This window comes from Cyanistes caeruleus, chromosome 8 (genome assembly GCF_971803275.1).
Source record: "Cyanistes caeruleus chromosome 8, bCyaCae1.hap1.1, whole genome shotgun sequence".
Lineage (NCBI taxonomy): Eukaryota > Metazoa > Chordata > Aves > Passeriformes > Paridae > Cyanistes > Cyanistes caeruleus.
This window is the reverse complement of record NC_141708.1, coordinates 18,541,513-18,566,784: the sequence shown is the minus strand read 5'-3', so window position 1 is coordinate 18,566,784 and position 25,272 is coordinate 18,541,513. Positions and strand designations below refer to the sequence as shown.

At 41.9% G+C, this 25,272-nt stretch overlaps 1 protein-coding gene and 1 long non-coding RNA gene across 5 annotated transcripts; both read left to right on the top strand.

Moving 5' to 3' along the window:
• Window positions 1-358: 358 nt before the first annotated feature.
• LOC111945266 (uncharacterized) lies at window positions 359-7,892 on the top strand. 4 transcript variants are annotated; one of them, XR_015289891.1, is made up of 4 exons: window positions 359-385; window positions 4,576-4,666; window positions 5,362-5,464; window positions 6,562-7,892. It is a non-coding gene; the product is annotated as an uncharacterized LOC111945266 (long non-coding RNA). The 4 variants fall into 4 exon arrangements; XR_015289889.1 differs by having other exon boundaries at window positions 359-556; XR_015289892.1 differs by lacking the exon at window positions 359-385 and adding an exon at window positions 3,737-4,022.
• Window positions 7,893-11,553: 3,661 nt separating this feature from the next.
• Window positions 11,554-22,196, top strand: LOC111931129 (neuropeptide Y receptor type 4-2-like). Its single transcript, XM_023929562.2, has 2 exons — window positions 11,554-11,752; window positions 17,063-22,196. The coding sequence occupies exon 2, from the start codon at window positions 17,179-17,181 to the stop codon at window positions 18,310-18,312; it is 1,134 nt and encodes a 377-aa protein (XP_023785330.1). The 5' UTR covers window positions 11,554-11,752; window positions 17,063-17,178; the 3' UTR covers window positions 18,313-22,196.
• The last annotated feature ends 3,076 nt before the right edge of the window (window positions 22,197-25,272 follow it).

Genomic DNA, 25,272 nt, shown 5'->3' with positions numbered 1-25,272 from the left:
TTAAGGCTAACACAAAACTTGACAGCTACACTGCAAAGCTAAAAGCAATGTACAACAGAAGCTCTAAAGTTTCTTGCTAAGCTCATGCAAACAAATAGAGAAAAGGAACTTACATAATTCAGATCTTCTGTCACAACAAACAGTGGCCACCTCCTCCACAACTGCTACTTGACTCCAAATCCCTCAGGATTTGGCAGAGCCACACTTGTTCTGCCCCTTTTGTCCCAAAACCACTTCCAGTGCAGTTTGGTTTCCTCTAGCTGTTTGTCAATCAGTGGAAGCTAACAAGTTCAGGCATACCAATCAAGTGCTTAATTAAAGCCAGGTGTACTAAAAGAGCCAAGCTAATGGAATTAATGCAGCTCATTAGGCTGGGAATGCTCTGGTAACTTTTGAAACTTGTTATGCCTACGCTCCAATTCAGTAAAGCATTGAATCCTTGCAGCCCTAATATAGCCACAGTGATCTGTGCTGATTTTTCTGGCTGGTTCTGAGAAGCAGCCTCACATACTGTGTGTTTTAAGAGTCTAATGTCACAAAGACCTGGACAACTATGGTGAGATATGTATTGAAGGAAATGTCCTCATTTTACTGTTGCAGAAACAACACTGCCTTTGTGTCGCTCCGATTGGGAACGGCTTGAAGGAACGACCATGGACTCTCATGGGAGTCACGACACGAGAATTCCTAGTTTATTGCTTCAGCCCTGTCTTATAGACAGATACGTGGAAAAGTACAGAAAGGAAACTCTTATTGGTTAACAAAGTACTACACCACCATCATTGGTCAGGGGCACTCTGCCCCCCTTGACTGTCTCCTGCAAGGAGAAACAACAGGTTGCAAAACAACACCTGCAAGGCTGTTTTAGTATCTCTGAGAATTGTTTTAATTCCTTCTCATGAATTTCTCAGGCTAGGCTTCAGTCAGGCCTGAGAGCTATGTGGCTTGCAATAACTACAGGCACTCTGGTTCAGATTTAGCATCCACAATTCACCTTTTTCGCTTAGGAAAAAAAAATAAAAATGTACTGTGTTTGTAATTTTCTGTTGGGCCCTTCAGAAAAGGAACAAACACGGCACAAGAGGTTTCTTTTACTAGAAATTGGAATGGATGCTGATTTAGAATTAATTTAGAATTTTGGTTTATGTTTTGGTATTTAGGATTTGTTCTCCTTGCAAGGATTTGATGGTTGAGTCTAATATTTCTAATTCAGTGAATTAATACACACACTATACAAAACTATATACAACATTGTTAGTCTGTTCGAATTGACAGTCTAACATGTCAATAGAGTAGTTTGAAAGAATACCAAAGTGATAAAAACAATGCACAATGCAATTTATATGCAATTTGATCCTCTCTTCTTATCCCGCTTTTTTTTTTTTTTTTTTTTCCAAAGAATTGAGGGATTTTTGAGGGATTTATAAAGTTTTCATGGTTGCTGTTATTGTTCATCGGGTTTGAACAGTAGTTCATGAATTTCAGGAAGGTTTAGGGAATTTGAAGTTACCATCTCTTCACGGCTGTTTGTCAGTTCTGTAAACACAAAATTTAAAAGATACAAAGTGAGTTAGTTTTGGGTCCCGCAGGGACTGCAGGACTCTGGCACGGCTCAGGCCGCTGGAGTTGACAGACTTCGTCGAGGTATTTCTTTGGGTTGGTGCAGAAGGTCCTGGTGGAGGGCCTGCCGCTGTCTTTCTCTCCCCCCGCCACCTTTATGGGTGCGGGGGGGCTGCTGCTAGAGTTCAGATTGGGAGCGGAGCACGGCAAGCGCTCTCTTTCCCTCTCGCACCTCCCTGCTGGAGCGCGGGGGGAGCGTGAGGGCGAGCCGTCCCGCGCACGCGCGGGGAGAGCGAGGTCGCCGGGCCCCCCACCCCGCGCTTTCTCGCCGGTGCTTTGGACGCGCGGGGGGGGCGATGCCTGCCACGGGCCTGGTCCCGACCCCAGATTTGGGTTTGAGTTCGGGTTTTTCGGGGTTTTCGCGGCCGGCGGCGGCGGGCAGGCACAGGGGGAAAGCAAAGCTGCTGCTTTTCTTCTCCCCGCCGCTCCTCCGCCCGCGGTCGGCCGGCGGCCGGCCGGACCCCGGCCGGTGGCGGCGGGCAGGCGCAGGGGGAACGCGGTTGCTGTTTCCCTTCCCCCCGCCGCGGCGGCGGTGGCCCGCCGCGCTCTGGAGCCGCGCTCGGCCTCTCCGGCGGCGGCGGCCCGCGCGCCGGGCGCTGGGGAGCTGAGCGCTGACTCTCTCCCCCTCCCCCGCCGCGCTGACGGGCCGCAGCGGGGGTGTCTGCGTTTCTGCTCGCGGCACAGAAGGAAGAAGCTCGGAGAGCACGGAGGCGCTGGGCAAAGCAGGTTCTGCGGCGGCCGGCGGTGGCGCTTTTGGCGCCGGCGGAGGCTCTGCGGGTGGCACGGGCGGAGGCGGGCAGTCTCCCGTTGGCAAAGCCCGCGCGCCCAGCTCCGCGGATGGCGGCCGCTCAAACGTCTCAGGAGAGGGAGATCTCTGGGCTGCGGGTTGCTCTCGCTCGCCGCTAAAGTCCTCCGAGGGTCTGGGCAGAGCTAAAAGAGCACTATGCAGCTCATCCACGGTTTCACCTCCCGGTCCCTTATCTTGTACAAAGGAGGCACTCCCGGCATCTAAGTTTTTCCTCCCGGTTTCACTGTCCTCAGACTGGCTCCGTTTCAGCGCTTTAAAAAGCACTCCCCAGGTGGCTGCTAGGCTACACACGCTGATATCTCCGTTCATGAATTTTGACCGTAAATGGTTCTCTATTGACAGCCAAAGTTCGAGATTAAAGGCATTGTCCATAGTTATATTAAAACCTTGCTCTTTAACCCACTGGAATAAATCACGCATGGCATCTTCAGAAACACTGAGTCCCATGCGGGGCAGGGCATCCTGCCATGCAAGGTAGGCCAGCTGTTCATCAGCTGAAGTACAGTCCTTCATTATGAGGACTTTATCTTGGCGGCTCCGCGAATGTAATCACACACACGCTAACGGCTCAGACCCGGGGATTTTGAGCTCTGCTTCACCAAGACGGCCGTTCCAAACTCACTCACCGGCAGGCTCTACTATCCCGTTGGTTTCCAGAACCAGCTTCCTCTTGGAAAGCCCGGGAGAATTCCACTTACCCCTCTAGGGGGAAGGGCTGGCTTTTTCCCGCTCGCTGCTTACCCTCAGGGGATTAGCAGATCACGTCGGTTGCTCTCTGACCTCGGGGGTCGGCTGCAGTTTATCTTGGGTTACCGGACCTCAGGGGTCGGTTCAACATCACGTCGGGGTCACCAGATGTCGCTCCGATTGGGAACGGCTAGGAAGGAACGACCATGGACTCTCATGGGAGTCACGACACGAGAATTCCTAGTTTATTGCTTCAGCCCTGTCTTATAGACAGATACGTGGAAAAGTACAGAAAGGAAACTCTTATTGGTTAACAAAGTACTACACCACCATCATTGGTCAGGGGCACTCTGCCCCCCTTGACTGTCTCCTGCAAGGAGAAACAACAGGTTGCAAAACAACACCTGCAAGGCTGTTTTAGTATCTCTGAGAATTGTTTTAATTCCTTCTCATGAATTTCTCAGGCTAGGCTTCAGTCAGGCCTGAGAGCTATGTGGCTTGCAATAACTACAGGCACTCTGGTTCAGATTTAGCATCCACACCTTTGGTGTCTGATTCCAGCTGTGTTCGAGGCAGGACATGCATACAGTGAAATAAAACTGGAACCTTCTCTTTCTTTGCTTTCCTCAATCCTTAGCATTACTTCTAGACTGAGACAATATACATTCCACCTCATTTTTGCTGCCAAAAAGTTGCTACCTGGTCATGCTGATCTACTTCTGGCCCCCAGGTCTGGCTTTGCTTCAACAGCTGAGACTAACTACAGCTAGTTCCTGCAGGCAGCTAAATATGGATGTCATATGACTCATATAAAATAATTGAAAATATAATAAATCTGTCTGAGCACAGTGGACTTTCCACACCACTACACTGTCTGAATGACCTGTCCTGTACCTCCTCACAGCAGGTCAGTAGAACAATAGTGTCCTTTCCCCGCTGGTCCTTGATGGCCTGCCAGTTCTGGAGACACTACTTTCTGGTGGTCAGATTTCTCCACTGACACCAGTGCTGATGCACAGCAACCAGTGTGTCTGCTGGGGTTTCTTCAGGTTTACACCAGCACAATGGAGTTTAAGATGCCAAAGTATGCCAATGCCCAAAATGAGCCTTTGCAAGACTTTCTGAGGTGTCACCATCTGATCTATGATCGGAGCAGGTTAGAGCGTCCATTGGGATGGGCATTGCTGCCTTTGCACTGACCATTGTTTCCTCACTGTATATAAATAGACACTACTCCTCATTATTATATGTGAGCAGCCCATGCAAGTATGGTAAGTTATCAGCTCTGGGGGTGAGTGTGTGTGTGTGTGTGTATGTATGTATGTATGTAGTATTTTTTACACTGGAGGTATTTTTTAATTTGATTTGATTTGGAATAGTAGGATTTGTCCAAAACTCTGTGCTAGACCTTTGGAAAAAAACCACTTAATTCTAAAAAAATATTCTTGTTTTCTTGCTAGAAATTCTTGCTTCTTTTTTGCTTGATCCTTCTCTTCTCGAGAACTCTGTGTGTTCCTGCTCGCTGCTACCTGAGACCAGCCAGAAAATATGGTAAGAATGGCAAATATATTAGACATCCCTGAAATATTAATCCAGAGATTCAAAGGATTTTTTCTTAGAAATGTTGGAATAGCATAAAACACTTTTTGCTGAGGAGTGATCCAAACAGCTTCTTATCCAGGAGCCAGCCCACCCAGAGGCATCTCTGGACTGAGAGATTCAGTAATTGAACTCTGGGCTGATGCATGACTGAACTACATGCCTGTGTGGCAAAAACACATGTACTTTTAAGTGGCATTGATTAATCTGAAGGGGACACCTGACACTAAAATAAAAGCAAAGACAACACAGCTGCTGTTTAAATTTGGTTTAGTAGTGCAAGTTGAAGTAGAATAAGAATTGGGGAGGAGGAAGGAATGAGAAAATAAAATCAGAACCTGTGTGTTGAATGTAAGAAAGAGCAGAAATATCCTCCTGTAGCCATAGGCTAAGGTGTTTCTCAGATTCATTACAATAGCAGAACAATACAGATCTGCTATGTGATTGCAGTGTTTCATCATGCTGTGTCATACGTCATGCACGCTGCAGGAGCAAAGACAAGGGATCTTTTCAGCAAAGCACAGGGTTAGGCTCTTCCCTGGTGTGACTCTACAGAAATCACTGCTTTGATTACTATTCCACAAACATAAGACCGTGGTCTATGTCTGTTGATTTACTGACTATTATTTTCTGGTGTGTACATTCAGGGTGCCTTTCAGACAGAAACCTCTATGTTTTTGGTGCGGTGTGGAAGAATGAAGACTGTTTCCAGTGCAGGTGTAAGATGGGTGCAATGACTTGCTGCAGCTTGTAAGTTTACCCTAATAATTATTGTATGTTTATTTAGAAACTGATAGAAATATTCAGACTTAAAAAAACTCATTGAAACATGCACTGGAATGTCATACTCATGAGAAAAAAACCTCCTTTTCCTGTTTCCCAGTTAGCTCTAATCATGACCAACAGAATAATTGGTCAATCACACAGACTTTTGGGGGAAGAAACAATGAAACACAGGGTTTTCCCAGCACACAGCTCTTCCTCATCACCTAGACCTTCTTTTGATTCAGCCACTAACTGGGTGTGTGGTTCCCTTTAGCCTCTGTTTTCTATCCACTAACTTGTCTCCAGATACCTAAACACCCCACAACACATGAACCTGTGGGTTTCTGTAGCTCTGCACCAAACCACTGCCCTGCCTGCAAGCATCTATTCAGATATTCTAACTTCCCTGCCATGCTGCCAAGAGCCCACATTTCCTCCTTATCAAAACAGGACATACATGCTGATAATTTGCTTTCTTGTGTGTTTCTGCCTCATGGATGGCAGTGACTCATCAAGGAGAGCTGTGTCTTCCTGAATAGTGATGTGAACTGACTATCTTCCTGGAAAACTAGAAAAATCCTTCTTGTAAGGGCAGGGAGAAAGAGTCCCTAAATGATCTGTGAGGAAGACTACAATTCAAGGAACTTTCAGAGGGAAATATTCCCAGCTTTTCTCAGCCATAAGAGGGAGGGAGTTGGCCTGTGCTGAGAAGAGGCCCAGCTGGGAGTTATCTATGCTGAGATGATTCAGCACTCTTTAAATTGTTATTATCAAGAAAGTTTTAGTTTGAATGGGGAAGATAGAATTCATATTTTGCCTTTGTGTGGGAATTTATACTAATCTCTAACAGAATGACCAGTGAGAACTGCATTTGAACAAGAACAAGCATTGGGAAATCACTTCATCTGTAAACAGATACAAGCAGGGCTCTGTATTCCTTCTATGCTAACCCATAGTACTTGTTATGTACATCCATGGGCCAAGTCAATCCATGGCTGCTCCAGGATGGCTGTAGCTCAGTAAGTATCCTCCTCAGACCATTCCTCAGCTGCTGATTTTCTCTTTGCCTTTCTCAATGACAGGGTTTTAATCCCCAAGAAGTATGACAGAGTGAACTGTGTTGGCCTATTCCACAAGAAAAGCTGTTCCATCCGAGTGGTGAAGAAGACTAATCCTGAGATAAGTTGCAAAGTCTACAATGGAGTTGGATAAGACCACATGATGTATTTCTCCTCTTTCACACCTACCCCAGATGCTGAATATGTTCTGGATCTCTCCTTTAGAGGAAAGCAGCAAACAGCATGGCTTCAAGAGAAATGAATTTGCCTCATGCCTTTCACAGCTCTAATTGTGCCATATCTATCTTGTTTCTGACATTTGGTGGTTTATCTTACACACATTTGTAACCAAACTTTACCATGGGCTTTTTTCCTGTTGGGATTCAGAGTTAAATACATTTTCACATACATCAAATCACTGTAGTCACTGACTGGTCTCCTTGAAAACAGAAGAATTCACGGTGTGTATAAATGTTTGTAAATCTAATTATTGATTTGGAAATCATCTAACTTTTAAAGTAACAGCTATAATATAAATTGTTGCCAGACACAGGGATTCATTATGCTATTACACTTATTGACATTCCCCCAATGACACGTGTACTAGAAGATGAAACAAACCAGAAAAACAGCCCCTTGAAAGCCTCCCCTCACCTTGGTGCCTTGTGTAGGTCAATCCATTAATGCAGATGCACAAGGGAACATATTCTCCAGGAGATGACTGGTACATTACAAAAATGGTAATCCCATGCCTGAGAGTCCAACCTACAGCAAAGAAATGCCATATAAATAGCTCTGTAGCCTTCCATACCAGGGTAGAATTTCCTGTAATAATCTTGTTTGGATCAAAGTCTACTGACAAACAACCCCATGAAAGCTGTTTTTATAGGAAACCTAGACTATAAATCATGCTTAGCTTGTAGACTTTAGGCATTACACTGTGCCTGGTACAAAGTCCATAAAAGTAGTTAATATGAGAAATATCCTATAAAATCTATTTATACAATATTAAGAGCAATTATAAAAAGAGTGTTGTACAGCTTAAAAGGCCCAGATAAATAATTTGAGTGTGTTCAGTTTATTCAACACTGACATAATAGCTCTTTTCTTCATCTGCCTTTCATCTACCTTCCTGAAGTGTATTACAATTAAACATTTCATCTGATGCAAATAACAACTTCTTTCAATATCTGTTGTGGAAAACCACACTTACATGGTTTATTTAAAGTGTGGTGCTGGGAACATACAAGAAGAGAACCTGCACATAATAAGGAAAACAGCTTACCAATTATCAAAAAAACCCCACCTATGGCAGTCAATAAGGTGATTCCAGAAAGCAGGTAAAATGAGAAAAACAATTTATCTTTTTTAATCTTTGGGCCTCAGGGTCAGTTAGAACTAGTAACAGCTCCCTTTGATGATATTCCCCCTGTGCCTTCTTGGGACCAATGCCATGGACATCCCTGCATCTGGCTATGACCCAACCAGTCTGGGATCATCACCATCAGAGGGGCCCTCACTTCTCTACTTGAGGAGGATGAATCAGAGGATTTTATCCAGTTATATATAAATATATACATATATATTTTTGTGGATATATATATACCTATGGAGGAAGATGTAGATACAGATATAAATAGAAGGGGTCATGCTATCAACTTCCTAATGTTAGATTCATTTACAAGAGCTTGTCTAGGGACCCCTGAGTAACAGGCCTACTTTTCTGGACATCATTTAAGCAGCTCAGGAAAAACTCCTGTGAAGATACATCAGTTTCATAGCTCTCCCCATGGTATGAATGTTATGGACAAATTAAGGATGGCTGATAATGGTTGAAATGGCAATTCTGCTTCAGAAAGAGCTAGAGATTCTTACAAAATGCAGCCAAACCAAACTTCTGTGAAATGTCTACAAGGATGCCATGTAGCCCTGATAAACTTAGCATACACATGGTCTGTGTTCTGTTCCATGGTACATTTTCTCCACATGCTTTTGTCATCAAGTGCCTAGTACTATTCTTTGTGGATATTGTTTGCTCACTGTTTAGCAGTGCCAGAGAGAGCAGGGCTCCAGATGCTGGAGCACAATTAGATTTGCTAAATGTACTGTAGCAGAACTGGGCTCTGAAATTTCATACTCAGAGGAAAGAAGGAGACAGAGTATCAGGGCTTCATTAAGGACGGCTGATATGGCTGAAGATCTGACACAAGAATGCTGGAGGAGACCCTCAAAGCATTCAGAGTGCAGCTGTAATCCCACTGCTGTAACAATCCTGTCACTGCAGGGAAATGCTAAATTGCCACCCAATGAATGTTGGTTGGTAGAGGCCTTGCTGTCACCATAACTACTTGCAGGAAGGAGTTATTTGGCCAGAGCACAGAGGGCTATTCCTTCAGGCACCTGTGCCCCCCTGAAATGTGTTGTCTCCATGGAGTGCAACTGTTATTGTAACCAGCTGCAGAGCAAGCAGGACAGTTCCCCAGTGCCTTCTCATAACAGGAGCGTGTGCTGTGTGTGGAGAATGGGAACAAGACTTCTTATTGCTCTCTGGGAGCTAGGACAGCCCCATGCCATGCCAGCTACTGCTTCTTTACCCCATCTCCTGTCAACAGCAAATGGGACTGGTCCATTGACAGCACTTGACTAGCAATAGTTGGGACTACAGTACATCCACACTGCTTCCCCATGTGGAATTTCCATTATTATACACCCTCACACAAATATTCTTGTTCATTTTGCAAGTCTTAATGGGCTGGGATCCTCACAGAGACTCTCTACAGACCATTGTTCAGTAGTCCCCACTGGGAAGTGAACCATGGCCAGATACAAACCAGCCAGCTCAAATACCAGAACCTCTTTTAGCAAGATGTGAACCCAGACCCACCTGAGGAAATTTGCATCAGCATCTTTTTCTTGCTGCTGCTGCTGTTCTCAGTCCAGGGTGGCTGCAGCTCTGTCCCCTCTACACTACAGTCTGGACAGCTGCTGCTTGGCAGCTCCAGCCCCATTGCACCCCTTGGCTCGCACTGAGTGGCTGCTGATGCAGGTAAGTCCCAGCTCCACGAATGTCTGCAGGGTTGGAATGACCCAAGTGCTGCTCCCACATCAGATTGTTAATAGTGAGCATTTTAACCCTGCAGTTTGGACACGATGCAGAAAGGACATGTGTGTAACAGGACTCTAATGCAGGCCCATTCACCTCACCAAAATGGCCAGAACCTTGCTGGAGAAGTTCATCCTAAAAATCTGTCAAGTCCCAGGTGACATAGCAAGATCCTGGTGGCTAAGTCATTTCCTGATCCCTGGGCATCAGAGCCCTGAGCAGTGTTTCAGGAACAGTCATACAGCTGCTCTCTACTGACTTTAGGAAGAGAGCAGAGGTTTATTTGCTGGTTTGCAAGCTCTCCCAAATGTCTGAATTGAGACATGATAAAAGTGGAGCAATGTATCTTTAAATGTTTGGAAGAGTGTGGAGGCAAGCCTGGCTAAGGAATGCTACAGCTGAGGGGAACAGAAGAACAGCTTCACAAATACAAATATCCCTCAGGAAAAGGCCTGCTGTTTCCTAATGGTTTTCCTCCCTTTTCTTTAATGCTTTGAACAGCAGTACAAATAAACATATGATAAATAAATTAGGGAAGAAACAGAAGTGTACAGGCCAGCCAAATAAATAATTTCAGCTTCTCTGTCTCCAGCAAGATAGGAAGAATCTTCTACTTCCTGCAAAGCTGGCCAGAAGCTCAAGATCTGTGTGGGCTAATGCTTTCTCATCCTGAGCACAGCCTGCATGTCCTTCTCCATCACCAGATCGGGAAGCTCATCTCCTTCGGAGGTGACTGGGTGAAGGGGAAATGTTGGGATATGGGGTGCTGGTTCAAGCTAGTTGATAATAAAGCCTCTGAAAAGGAGGCTGGAAAAAAAAAAAAAAGTAACATAATAATGAGCAGCTCAAGCAACCCCTGATTTAAAAATCATTAACTGTGGACAACTGTCCAGCTTACACAGTTCATGATATATATTTCAGTTCTAGGCTTCTCTGTACTGTAAGACATAAGAAATGCCAAAATACCCCATATCCCTACTTGTGCTTTGATTATTTCTCTAATGTTGAAAGCTGTCTGCTAAGTTCTTGAAGTAGATGATAATATCTGTAATAGCTGTTACCAGAAAAATATTAAAGAAAAAGTACAGTATAAATGAAAAACTGTTTTCACTGTTAGTTTCATATGAGCTTGCACTTATTCTGAAATTGGAACATTTGATTTCTGTTAACATACTACGTGCCTACAAACAAAAATACCTATTTGCTACAACTGATTATCTCAACTTTAGAAAGGCTCCAGAGCACCATTAGCCACTGGACTAATTACATAGCTGACCATAACTTGAGACCATTTTTATATAAAGACCAAAATTAGTTTATTCTGGTATAGCTGTAGGAAATATTCTGTTTGTGTGTTTTCCCAATGCAAGAGAAAAATTTGCAAGTCTGATTTCTATCTTGGTTTTTGATGAGAAAGACCTGGGGAAAAAATCACAGAAATCTGGCACTTCTGCAAATCCCTTTTCCCCCTTTATTTCCACCTTTCTCAGTACTCTTTCATTTCTGAGTTCTTTTCCTGACTATCAGTGTGCCTCTTCCCTTTTCATAATCTAAGGACTTGTAGTGCACTCTTCTAAAAGAAAATTTAAACATCTGTCTGTGATGGAATGGAAAATCTGAGAAAATGGGTACTGGCCTCTTAAGTATCAGGCAAAATCCTCTTTGGAGCCCTACAGAAATCTTGCCTCAGCAAGGAGAACAGGATTAGCCCTAGGTCTGTATTTTGTCTCTTTGTTTTCACTTGAGATCACACTTATGTGGAGAAGGGGGGCATCAGATACTTCACAGCTCTTTTCTGAAGTTTTATTCCTCCCAAGTATCCCTAGAATTTGTATATTTATACAACAGCAGAGGGAGCCAGAACTTCAAAGTCAGACCATAATCATAAAGCTGAATTCATTGGCTAAATTGAAGGGAGGGAAGGACAGAGGGCGGGAGAGAGAGGGGGAGAGGGAGAGAGATGCCATCCAAATTACCTACAGAAACAGCCAGCAGAGCTTCTCTCCCACATTGCTAGGGCACAGAAGATCTTACTTCACTCCTACAATATTTCTGCTTTCTTCCAGAACAGAAATGTGCACCAACAGCACTGATTCTCTCCATCAGTAACTGGTAAGAATTTTCTAAATTATCTATTTCTGATTGTCAAGAGCTCACATCTCTTTATTAAAGTTATCACCTGTTATTGTTGAAAAAGCAGATGACTATGTTTGATAAATCAAGACTATTTGACTTGTCATGAAAGGCCCAACCCTTGTATCTACTGAGCAAAGCTTTGCAAAAGGCTCTTGCCTTTTGGGGTGCAAGAGGGAGATGGCAGCTTCTTGGGGGGCTCTGCAGTTCACTGTCTCCCTGCCACCCTGTGGTGTGACAGGAAGAACCTTCCTGGGTGCCTCTGGTTGCTGGAAAACCCTTCTTATCTCTTAGTCTCTGAGATTTCTTGGTCCTCACACAACTAATTAGCTTCAGACAGGACACAGCACATCACTCTCCAGATATCCTGACTGTCTGCTAAGGTGCCATTCCAATATTTTATGGATTCACCGCTTCCTTTGGTGAAGATCACCTTTGTAAAAATGTATTTCTTTTTCTCTTGGGTAGCAAACACATCACTAAGGCCATTGCTCTTAAGAAATCAGGGACTAACTACCAATCTCCAGTAAGAACAGTAAATCTGCTGATTTGCTGTTCACATTTTACTTTTGTGGCTCCATGTCTTTGTCAAGGTTGTTATAAATTTAATCAGAAAATAAAAAACTGGAGTAAAACTTTTGTAAAAAAAAAAAAGCTTTTGTAAAACTTCCCTTCTTTCTACAGGATCAGAGAAGATTAACTCATAACAGAATTTCATAAGCTCCTAAAGGTTTCCCTCTGAAAACATGCAGATGTGAGGGAGGGAAAAGGATTCACTTTCTTGGCTATTTATACCACCCCTTATGTTATAGACTTGTAACATGTTAATGTACACAAGTTTTTCTATCCCCTAATTATACAGGTTCTAGACATTTTTATATTATATGGATTTTTCAATGACCCAAGAGAGTTTCTCCCAATATTTTTGCATTACTGAAATAATGGCATTGGCAGCCAAAAGGGGGTACGACTGTCAGTCAGTTTGTACTACCTCAATTAATATCTGGAATATGAATTCTGGCATTCTGTTGAACATTTCCATTGCTCCTTTTTTTTTTTTTTTCCTACCAGACAACAGGCAGCTTTACTCCCAGCAATTGCTGTAACCCTTTAAATAAGTGATATAATCACCTCATCTTTTTTAGGAATTGCTTCTTTCAGAATGTCTTATGGACTGAAAGCAACAGATGTTTGAGCAACTAGTTAGGCTCTGAGGTAAATAATCAAGTAAGTACCAGATAATGAAGCCAGACACTGCAAACATGTTTTTTCTTTGACTAATGTCTGATGTGGAAATTGGCTTTCACTGTCCATCAAACTATGGAGGCTGTTACTTGATTACAGGCAGTGGATGATCATGATCAGCTTTGCAAAAATGACCCACTCTTTTCCAGTGGACACATAGAGCCCAGCATCTGCAGCAGGAAAGAAGTTTTTATAGGGGTTTTCACAGGATGTCTTTGTGTCCAGAGGTCTCTCAAAAGAGCAGTCATGCTTTAACTGCTCTAAGCCACTTATGGTCTAGGAGTCTCCTTGAAACCCACTGAGGGTTATATTTTCTTCCCTGACTCATTTCTGCAGAATTCCCTTTCCTTTGAGGATTTTTTCTGGGAAATATAGGATAATGCCCTGAGGGCAAGACTGTTGAGCTGACAAATAATAATTTGGTTTATTGTTTTTGAGACAGGCTGAGTGACATTTGCTAGTTTAGAAGGCTGTGCTGTTCACCAAGACAAACCCTTCAAACTTTGCCTGCTCTTCTTCCTTGCTTCCAACACAAACAGAAGAGTGATAAATGTCTACAAAAGATGCATGTGGGGAATTTAACTTGCACTAAGATTAAATCTGAAGACTCATTCTCTTCTTCCTTCTGTATCCTGTTAATTTGCTGCAGATTTTTGTGACACTTGCTTTTTAGAGAAGCTCTCTCATGCTGCATTAACTGGAGAAGAAACTCTCATGAACACCTTAGTTTTTGTTACTGAACTCTTTCCCAATAATTGTGAAGAGTTCTGAACAGGATTCCTCTTTCTTCTTTAAAAACAAATAAGCAAAAATAAGCAAAAATCTTTCCCCCGCTCTCCCTCAGCAAACTGATTTAGGAGAGATACTTACTCCTACAAGCCAAGTAAATATTGCTTCACTTTCTGGAGAAAAAAAGCTGTTTTTTCTTAAACCATAATCTCATTGCTATGTTTTCCATGATTATCAACAAACCTTCAATACAATGAGGGGACTAACAGCCTTGTTCCCACTGCACTGGTGACTTGAGCTGTATTAGCTCACCTTTGATTCAAATGTCTAAACAGAACGTGCACACATTGCTTTTTACTGGCTCTTGGTTTAGAATAAACTGAATGGCAGCCAAACACCTTGAAAGTCAAACACATCATTTGGCTGCAACTATCCTTGAGGATCCACCACCCAAGGATACCATAATAGGATGCATAAGTGTAAGGTCACTGCAATATTTATTTCTCTGTTTTTCTGGGGCTGCTTTTTACATTAGGGAACAAGAGTTAGAGAGCACTACAGACACAGGTGATCAGTGCATTGACTTTTCCCAAGACATCAGGTTGGCAGGTGGTTAAAAGCATCTCATTGTGCATCACAGGTTCCCTTGAGATGCCAGACAAGTCATGTCCTGTCTCCCTCTCACAATTCCCTTATCTGTGGGTGATAATTCCTTATTTACCTCTGGGCAGTACCGTCAGGACGTGCCTGCAGTCACCTGGTGGGGGACACCACAGAATGCAAGGTGTTAAAAGAGAGGGAGCTCCTAACCCAACAACACACACTGAGAGCCTCCAGAGATGCTCTTTATCTCCACAATTACCATCAGTGACAAACACACAGCCATGCTCAGTCTTCGGTATTTCTCTGGGAAATGTGCTCCATAAACCTGTGGCTTCTTCTTTCCAGGTGGCTCCACCACTTTCCTTTTTTATTTCCTTCAGCATTAGTAGTTCTCACTGATGCTTCAGCATGTCCAAAAGAGTCTGGGACCCTTGAGAGGGCTTACTCTGTGGACACAGATGTTTGTAATAACTTCACATATTTTCATATTTTTCAAGCAACAAAAGAGAACCATGTGTTTGTTGTTGAGGATACTGTAGCTAAGGACATGAGGCTGGGACCGTAGTAAAAAGCTCATGTGTTTTGTTTACAGCAAAATCTATTTGTCCTGTCCAAATGCCAGGACTTATCTCTTCTGACTGGTACAAAATAATATTGCAAGCTGCCAATCCCTTTGCTCTGTTTCACTTGCAGCATCTCCACTGGCCAGCAACCATTAAAAACTCTGGGGCTGGATGAAGGTTTTCCATTCTATATCCATTTTCACACTGAAACAGACCACCATACCCTCCCCATACATGAATATGGAATCCATACATCACCATTGCCTCTTGTTATTCTTCCAGAAAATGTAGCAATCTGTTGGCATGGATTGGTCAACAACACAAAAATGAGTGGATGGGAGTCATGCCTATATTCTCAATTTGGAAAATTTTCTTTGCCCCTCTTTAATATTTAAACTATTTAAACTACTGAGGAAATGAAAGACTATATTTGGATAGATGACAGAAAGATAAAGAGAGATACAGTTAGATAAATCAACAGATCTAGCAAAATAACAAAAGAATTTACTGAACTCATTTATTTTTGCTGATCAAGCAGAACTATGATCCCAAAGCATCCTTTTATTTAATGCACACTATTGCTTTCTACAGCTCCTGACAGGCAACATCTCTAGAAACAATAAAATTCATAATGGGAAAGGCAAGGCAAATAAAAAGATATAGGATAGTGGGTGTTTTTTTTGTACAGTACTGGTTATCTTTAGGCATGCAGTTGTTCAGCAAGGAATGCTGCTCTATTGAAGTGATAAGCTCACTCTACCATGTTATTTATGTATTCATATCTTGATCAGTTGGTTTTTTCTGAATCTCAGATATTTTTCACCACCTCACAAACTTGTTTGAGTGATATTTAATCACTGAGAAGAGGGTCATGCAGTGGTTAAATAGTGTCATTCCCCGAGTATTTATTTACTTTTCATACTACAAGCCTTTGTACAGCATGGAACTGCCTCTGGCCTGATGAGAACTCCCAGCAGAGTCAGATTTCTTTTTCTTTGATTCCTGGACACAGAGGATTTGGACTTGAGGGTCAGGATTATAAAGTAGCCTTTGCTATGGCTCACAGGAGTCATCTGGAAGAGTCGAGGCAGTCCTGTGACTGAGATTTCCAAAAGTATGCAGCACCAATTAACTCCATGGGTTCAGCTCCCTGAATCCCACTGAAAGTCCCAGCTCATGGCTTGCAGCAGGGATTATGAAGCAGACCTATCTGTCTGTGCAGGAACACTATCTGGCAGACAGAACATGCTTTTATAACAAACTTGTAAAAAAAAAAGCAAAATTATGCTGAGGGAGAATTAATAAAAATCTTCCCAGAAGGAATTAAAAGACACTATCAAAACCACTCACTCTTAAAGCCAAAATCAGGCAACTGGACTGTATTTCTGATAAACCCTGTCATGGTCAGGTTAGGGGAGATATCAATGCTTCGTAGGCACTAGAGTTCATTCAGAATGAGGAATCAACAAATTTGGACTGCAGTTCCCATGACCTATCACAGCTGTGTAGAAACTGGAAAATGTTGAAATTATTTTGAAATATTTTAGACTTTTTTAAAATTTTCCCATGATATCTCTCCAGAGGATGAGCCTGAATTTTTGCATGGTGATTGTCTCGCACAAATGTGAGTTCTGGCTGCAATTACAAATGCATTTAACAGAAGATATTTCAATGTTGGCTTTGTGCATCTAATATGTCCTGCTTTTCACATTGATATTTAGCTCAGCTAAAGGTAAATGTGGCCTCACAATGTCCTCTGCCCAGTTTTGGATCAGAACCTTGCAAAACCAGAATTGCACACAATTTTTACCCTGGGTGGGTTTTGATTCAGTTTGCTTGTATCACCACTCTACTGCATTAGTGATGTTCAAGATACTGCACTGAGTGAAATAAATAAGTTAAGATGTTCTTAAATCCATGGGACAACCTCATGATGAATAAACATGGTCATAATTCAATAGAGTTGCACAGACTTTCATACCACACTGTAGCAAAGCGCTCCATTTTATGATCTAATAAACTATGTAAGAGGGAGCTGCAGAATATACACAGAGTCCCTGGCATTTGCTTCCCTGTCTCCCTCCTTACCCTTTTGATTAATTTCTTGAAGCATAACTAAAAATATTTTTTATTTTCCTTTATTTTGCAGATATACCCAGACCTTCCACAGCCAGACAGAACAGATATAACGCTTTTAGGCTGGCTCCAGAAGACTCAGACTGTGTTTGACTGCCACCCTTTTGGATAAATATTTTGGGATCCAGGATGAATAAGACAAGGGCTGTTAATGACGTTTTTCATTTCCTGATCAGCAAGAACTGGAGCTCAAGCCGAAGCTTTCCTATGAACATTTCTAATCAGTGCATGAACATCACCGACCTTACTGTCTTTCTGGCTACCTCTTACAGCTTGGAGACTGTTCTGGGCATTGTGGGAAACATCTGTCTGATTGCTGTCATTGCCAGGCAGAAGGAAAAGGCCAATGTCACCAATATCCTAATTTCCAACTTAATAATTTCAGACTTGTTTATGTGTCTTGTCTGTCTGCCTTTCACCGTTGTTTACACCATGATGGACTACTGGATATTTGGAGAAGTCATGTGCAAAATGACCTCTTTCACTCAGTGCACAACTGTGACAGTGTCAATTCTTTCCCTAGTCCTTATTGCCCTGGAAAGACACCAGCTCATCATAAACCCAACTGGCTGGAGGCCAAATACCTCCCAAGCCTACCTAGGAATTGGAGTGATTTGGACTTTAGCGTGTCTCATGTCCCTACCCTTTTTGACCACATCCATCCTGTCCAATGAGTTGTATGAGCAGCTCTCACACTTCATGAATTTTTCCACTGATAAGGCAATATGTATCAACTCGTGGCCTTCAGAGCAGCACAAACTTATCTACACTACCACTTTACTGCTCCTGCAATATTGCATCCCTCTGTTCTTCATTATCCTTTGCTACCTGCGTATCTACTTACGCCTGCAGAAGAGGAAGGACATGTTTGAGAAGAGTGAGTACAGCAACCGAGCTGTCCAGCTGAGAAGGATAAACATGTTGTTAGCATCAATGGTTGCTGCTTTTGCTGTTTGCTGGCTACCACTGCATGTTTTCAACACCATCGTGGACTGGAATTACAAAATCATTTCGCCTTGCCACCACAACCTGATCTTTTCGTTGTGCCACCTGGTAGCTATGGCTTCCACCTGTGTCAACCCTGTTATCTACGGTTTCCTAAACAGCAACTTCAAAAAAGAAGTGAAGTCATTGATTCTGAGCTGCCAGCATAATTCAGTCACAGCCTCAATGGAAGAATATGATCATTTGCCTTTATCCACCATGCAGACTGAAATTTCCAAGGGGTCCCTGGTGTTGAACTGCAGGCACAATTCTATCTAACGAGCAGAAAACATTTCAGAAGGGTACACTGACACCACACACCAATTATTACCTGTGGGTGTATAAACCAACTGGTGATGCCAGAGCTGGGGTGTCAACAGAACCCCATGACTACCTGATTTTTGGAAGAACAAGCAAAGTAATGTTGTAAATGTTCACAGCTGCTGCTGTGGTGCACAAGCTTTTCGTGTCAGTGAGGTGGGACAGACACAGAAGACACTGGGCTGATGTATAAGCAGCTGCTCTAAGATCAGTAACACAGCTGTGGCTGCACAGAGGCTGACATGGGGTTCAGCAGTGAAACTCCTCTCTCTACCATGGCTGCGGTAGAAAACCAGATTGTTTCAGCACTGCCAGCTGCCAAAAGTTATGTTGGAGAAGACTCTCAGTTTTTCAGTATTAGTAAGATTTTTTGTGCACAGCTGACACACCAGTGGAACAGAAATACATAAATATAAATTTGTTTTTGCTTTACCACCTCTCACAGCCCATTAAGTAACAGTAATCTTTCAAATCTTCACATGAAACAACTGCGTATTTCTATGAAACTTCACTCTCTGCCATAGGCTTGAGAATAGTCATTGCCTTTGCAAGCAGAGACAAGAAACAAAGATCCTGGTATGTAAAGAAGATAGACACTTATGAGGGTTGGCAGCAAACAAAAATGTTACTTGATGGATTAAACTCAAAATACATTGAGATGATACTGAGAACTATTTTTAAGCACATGAGAAACAGTTGTAGATCTACATGGAAATGAGTCAGTTCTCACTGCTGTCCATCACAAAGCTCTGCAATGCTGAAACTTCATGCCATGATGGCACAAGATGGCCAGATTACAGGAGTTGTTCCAGGACTTGGTAGCAACGTGACATTCTGCTTCGGCATCTTCTTGGTACTTTAATTGCAAAGTGTCTTATTCAGAAAGTCAGAATGACCATGAAAATATGTTTGTGGAATTCACGTGTTTCCAGAGTGGATACACTTCCAAAGAAATAAGCATATGAAAGAAGAATTTCAGTTTTCTTAAAAAATAAAACCCGATGTCAGATATCAGTCCTGCTCACTGGCATCAGCAACACAGGTGAAGCTGAAATTCCAACAAATCAATAGAAGGTCAATGAAAATACACAGGTGGCATCCAGGTCAGGCTGAAGCCAAGCCACATGTAAATAGGGAGTACTGTCAATTGCTCTAGTAAAATGAAGGTCATATTTTTTCACAGCTGTGTTATTTGTAGCCTTTGTTCATGAAACCTACAAACTATAAATTCATTTTAACCTCTGGAGCCAGAGAAATTGCTCAGTGACTACTGAGAAATCAAGGCATGCCCAAGAAGGACATATTGAGGGACAGTGATTTAAGAAACAAAACTAAACAAAACAGGTAGCAAGTGCATAAAGGAGACCAACTGGTTCAATGATAATGAAATGTTGAAGCATATTCTGTCCTGATTTGCTAAACTAACCTTAGCAGAAGACTGGACTAGGTAGTCAGCTGAGGTAATTCCCAACATGAATTGCTCTATGATAAGCAATGGTTACTTGCTGCAGTCAGTAGGTTTGCATGGAGCTGAAGGTGTCCAGTGTAAGTTATGCAAACAACTAGCAATTCCTTAGCTGGCAGATCTCTGATTAGACAAATTGGTGTAAAGATATGTGAGGAAAAGGCTTCCCATGCTGTGAACTGACAGGAATATGGATGCTGGGCAGAATATCTGAGGACAAGAGCTAAACCCTATGTTATAAGGCAGCAAGAGCTATCAGTAAGTATGGGATCATGTCCCCAGCTGGGAGAAATAGAAGTTAACACCTTGCCATGAGCTGGGTGCACAGATTTCAGTGGTAAAACTTGAAGATTGGCTTTCAATTCTTGTGGGCAGAATCTTACAGCAGAAGCTTTTTTTGATGCAGCCACCCCCGTAATTCTGGCCAGAACCTGTATATCTTAGTAAGAGACTTTGTGTGTGATTACCTTTTGTATCTTCCTCAACTATGTGGCAAGACATTTTTGCTTTTTTAAAATGGATTACATCTTTATTATTTTTTTTTCCTCTGTTACTTGCTATGCTATGCTGAGAAGTTTCTCTTGATTAGTTTGCATGCAATGTGATTTCTAGACTGGACATTGAGTCTACTAGAAACACAGAACAAGAGGACTCTTATTTCATCTTAGATGCATCTTGAATTTGCTACTGTAGCCAAAACCACCGAGGGATGCTGAGTAGCACAAAACACAGTAGCTTCTCCTAATCAGTGTGACTTATATCAAAACTGTGTTATATTACTTCAAGGCATAAATACTGTTTCAACTTTGTAACTGTTTTGGAGTTAGAATCAATTGAAGTAATTGAATAATTCTGCCTGTTTTTCACACTTGTTAGAATTCCAGCATTTAGCTGGTTAAGGTGTCTGTAAAGCTATCATAAGAATACTCTGCTAAACATGAACACAGAAGATTATCTGATACATGGTCTTAAGTATGTAACTTTTCAAGCAGCAGTGTCTTAAATGGAACCACAATTACCTTTAGCATTTGCACTTGCATGAACCTGACTTTGTCACTAGTTCTGGGTGAAAACATTTGGTGAAGCACTTACAGTGTATCAGAGACCTGCCACTAGACCTGTGCACTGGCATTGTGCATCAGATCCGAGTTCTTCCTGCAAAGGGTAGAAATATGAGCGAGATCTGACACTCTGTTTAACTGCAATTCACAAAATGTAATTTGTTTCCATGAACACAAGTAGATACATAAAGCAAGCAGATCCAGCTTTACACAAACACAGACAAACAAACAGATGTTATCTTCCTCTTGTGATTAAGCAAAGTGTCAAGTCTGGAGTCAACTACTGTTCATTGTTAACTGACTTTGGACTGCATAAACTACAGGATTTAAACACTAAAAGCCATCAAACTGCACCCATACATCTAACTGCAAAAATGCAGATCCTCAGAACTCCCAACCAGCTGCAGTCTATCCATCTACTTACCCTCCTGAGATACATGTTTTTCAACCTCTAAAATTTCTGAAGTAACTAAATAAACTTTAAAGAAAACACAGAAAAATAAATATATCTAGGTACCAAAGGACTGAATATATAACAGAAAAGGTGCCTGTACCAATTCTTCACTCTGTGCATACACCAAGGTGTATGCTGCTGTGCACAAATGCAGCAGAGGATAGTAACCTGTCAGTTTTGAAGAACTTCTGTAGCAACTGTTCCCTGTTCCCTTAGGAAGCAAAGTACAAGGCTGGGTGGAATTATGCCTGCATAATTGAAAAAGCCATTTTATTTGTCACTTTGAGGCTTTATGCAGCCAAGGGAGGCTAGGTTTGTTTGGTCCCAGCAGAAGGTAACAAACAAAACCAGCTTACATACCTCTTATCCGTCTGTAAATAACAGATCCTGTTAATGTGTAAGAAGCATTGAGCATTTTTGTGTTCATCATATACAGTGATGGTTTTGTGTAAACTCTTTAAAGTTCTGCTACTGAGTGACAAAGCAATGTTGGACAAATAGGCAGGAGTTGTGCAAATCATGAGTTTCTACAATTTTAAGACCTTACACTGCCTTTTTTAAAAATAGTTTTTCATAATCTTGCCTCTTGTGACACATTATAAGAGGACAGTAAGGTTTCAGAGCAAGAGAACAACTTATTTCTTGTGATATAAGTAACACACTGCAGGGAATCTTATAATAACAAATAAAGTAATACCGTCTGTGTCACTTCTCTGCCTGCTTTTGTAAAATGCTGTAATGCTCTTCATAGTAAAAAAATACATTAAATGTAGTCCTCAGCTAGCGTTTATCAAGAGAAAACAAGTGTATGGTGTGATAAGAGCCACTGAAATGTGAAAGGTTAATAATTTGACACATTATTTTGAAAGATGATGCAGTGCAGCCAACAATGGGAGACATGCAAGTACCAGAAATTCAACATGGAACACTGGAATATTCTGATATCAGAACTGATATCATCTTCACAGACTTTTCAGATTGCACAGGAATCTGGGTCCTACGTGGCACTGAACCCTGACCAGAACCACGGCCAGAAAGATGAAAACCAATGTGGGGCATTTAACAAAATTTTACTGACCTTCAAAAAGTGCTTTGACTAGGTTAAAAGTACTGGCAATTTTTTCTGACCTGGCTTGAGATAAAGTAAACCAAGGTCCTAGAAACGAGTGCAGACTGTGCTGTAAGCAGGTTTGGTTTATTTCTCTTGCACACACAAGGGAAGAGTGCAATAGCAGCACGTGCCTGCCTGGACTGGAGGCGTGTGGCACAAACTGCTGCAGTGCTTGGCAGCGCTGCAGTGACAGCCACCAGGCACATCTGCAGAGCAGGTTTGCAGTGTGCAAACACAGAGCTCACACACATCTGAGGACTGACAGTCTGTGGGAGATTATTGTGAAATGAGATGTCATACCCTGAAGACCACTTCAGAGATCCTTTTGCTTTGACCCATGTGTCTTCTCACAAGATCACCTGGAATTTCATTTTACAGGTGGTTCTCTTCACGTTTCCTATCGATCAAACACTGCCCTGATTTTCATACCAGTATTGATTTCAGTGTAAATTGCTGATGCTTAGCATGATGTGTAATCTGGATTTATATTGTATGAGCATCAAAATCCACAGAGCTTTTATGACCTTCCCTCCCTTTCTCAGTTTGCTCTATAAAGTCACTTCTTTGAACTCAGGAAGTCATAAGTAGAATAAGCCTGAGATTTATTCTTCTGTACTATGCCTTTCCTGCCAGACAATGCTCATTAGGCCTTAGTCAGAATTGTTTTTTGTCCTTCCAATAAATGCTTATATGAAACCCTGTAGCAGCACAGAGATTGTATGATGGAAACCTATGTTGAAATTTAATTCCAGAGATGTCTACCTTTTGTTCTTCTTTATAGAACTTTAGCTGATGAGACCCACCATCCCTTTGTAAAACAATATTCAGTTAAATAGTGCTATAGTATTCACCACAAATGATAGAAAGAATTTTGTTCAACAGAAATTACAGATTACCAGATAAAATACTAAAAAAATAGCCAAGATACACATAAAATTATGGCATAATAATAATAATATGAATAAATACTTTTAGTGGTATACCACAAGATGCAAACTGACAGTAGAAAGATGGATTTTCAGTCAAAAGGCATGCTAACAGAGAACATGGAATTTTCACTGTAACTCTTTAAACTAGGACTAGGTTTTGTTCTTAAATTCCTGGAAAAATATTCTGTCCTTTGAATATCGTAACTTCAGTTCATGAATTACTGTGTCCCTTATCCAGTCTATGGGAATATGCATCCTCCCTGTTGGGAGCTAGTGGGCAAATACTACTTCATCACTCATAAGTATTTGGCTTGATTCCATTTCTACAAGGTGGTTGCATGTAAAATGCACTTGTCTGATGCCATGTCTCTAGTAAGCTATTGAGCATTGATTCATCTGGTTGATAGGCTGACTTGATGACTAAAATTATTTATATGCATCATATATTTCTTTATAATAAAGATCGATTGTAGAAAAGTTCCTGAACTTTCTGAAAGACCCTGCATTCACAGTAGAGAGCTGAAAAACACAGGGAAGTTATGGTCTTCTCAGCACTTATGTTAAACTCAAGGGAATTTACACAGTCAAGCAGAGACTTTTGTTTAAACTTATAAATACACAGACTGCTGCAGGAGCATAATGCACATGTATCCCCAGGGCTATGGTTTGGGAAGGTTCCCAGGCTATAAAAATAGCAGAAGCTGGCTAGCACTGTGGTAAAGGTTTTTAAAGCTGGTGAAATGAACTAATACCACCAGTCCCATTTAAAATTCAGTGTGTGCTGCAATCCGTGGGGGAAGTTCAGCCATACGGTCCCAAATTGCGCAAGGGCCTTTCATAACAACCCATATTTCCACTGCAGGAGCCCCACACGGCGTATGACACAGCACACAGGCATGCACAGCCCCACTCCAGGCAAGATCATCTCCTTGAGCAGACAAAAAGGTCTTCTGGTAAACCTGCAAACTGCAGAAATAGTCTGTGAAAGGTGGCTCTTGATAGGATGAATATATTTCCCTTGCACGGCAAGGAAAATCTTCGTGGCACTGTGGTTGCATTCAGCATCTGGGTGAGTTGCTTACAGACACTCCTAAATAAGCAGCATCTTACTGTTTGTGGGAAGGAAGCATGGAGTTACCTGGCTGGAACAAAAGAAAGTGTTCTACCTGTATTCAGAGCAACAGGCAAACAAACTCCTGATCCAGCACATGCTCAATTATTTGAAATACAAAATGAATATATTACATTGCAGATTTGCAAAGGTTAGGGTTTAAGTGAGGACAATTTGAGGTTTTGTGCTCCATAACATTTTCACTGATCAGTTTTCCTCAAACCACAATTGGTTAGAACTACTATATGCAAAGCATACCAGGATTAAAATATACATACAGTGCTGAAGATCTATCATAAACACACAGTTTCTCAGGATCTGGGCCTTGGAACGAATGTACACAGTACTTTTTAAAAATAAATCCTTAAAAAAATTGATTTTTTATTTTGAAAATTTTCAAACAACAACTAACAAGTCCAAAAAAATAGTCCCTCATTCTGCAAACAGGTTGAATGCAGTAAAAAAAAATGGTTTGCTTCAAATTATGTGAGGAATAAGAGTGGTTTGGTGTTAAATTTCCAACTGTGCAGTACTTCCTAGGTCAACACATTAGTTTCACTGGAAAGAACAAAAAAGAACAGCAATGATAAACACTGCAAAGCACACATGAGTGCACTGTTGTGACTGGTAAATGGTATGGCTTGTGGCAGCTCCGAACTGCTGATAGCTTCTCGCTGGTTTAATAAGAAGGAACGTGCCTTTGTTTCAACCAGCTTAACTCAGTATCAATTTTTATAAATAGATTTCACCTGAAACAGATAGTAGGCGGCATCTGAGCACACAGAGA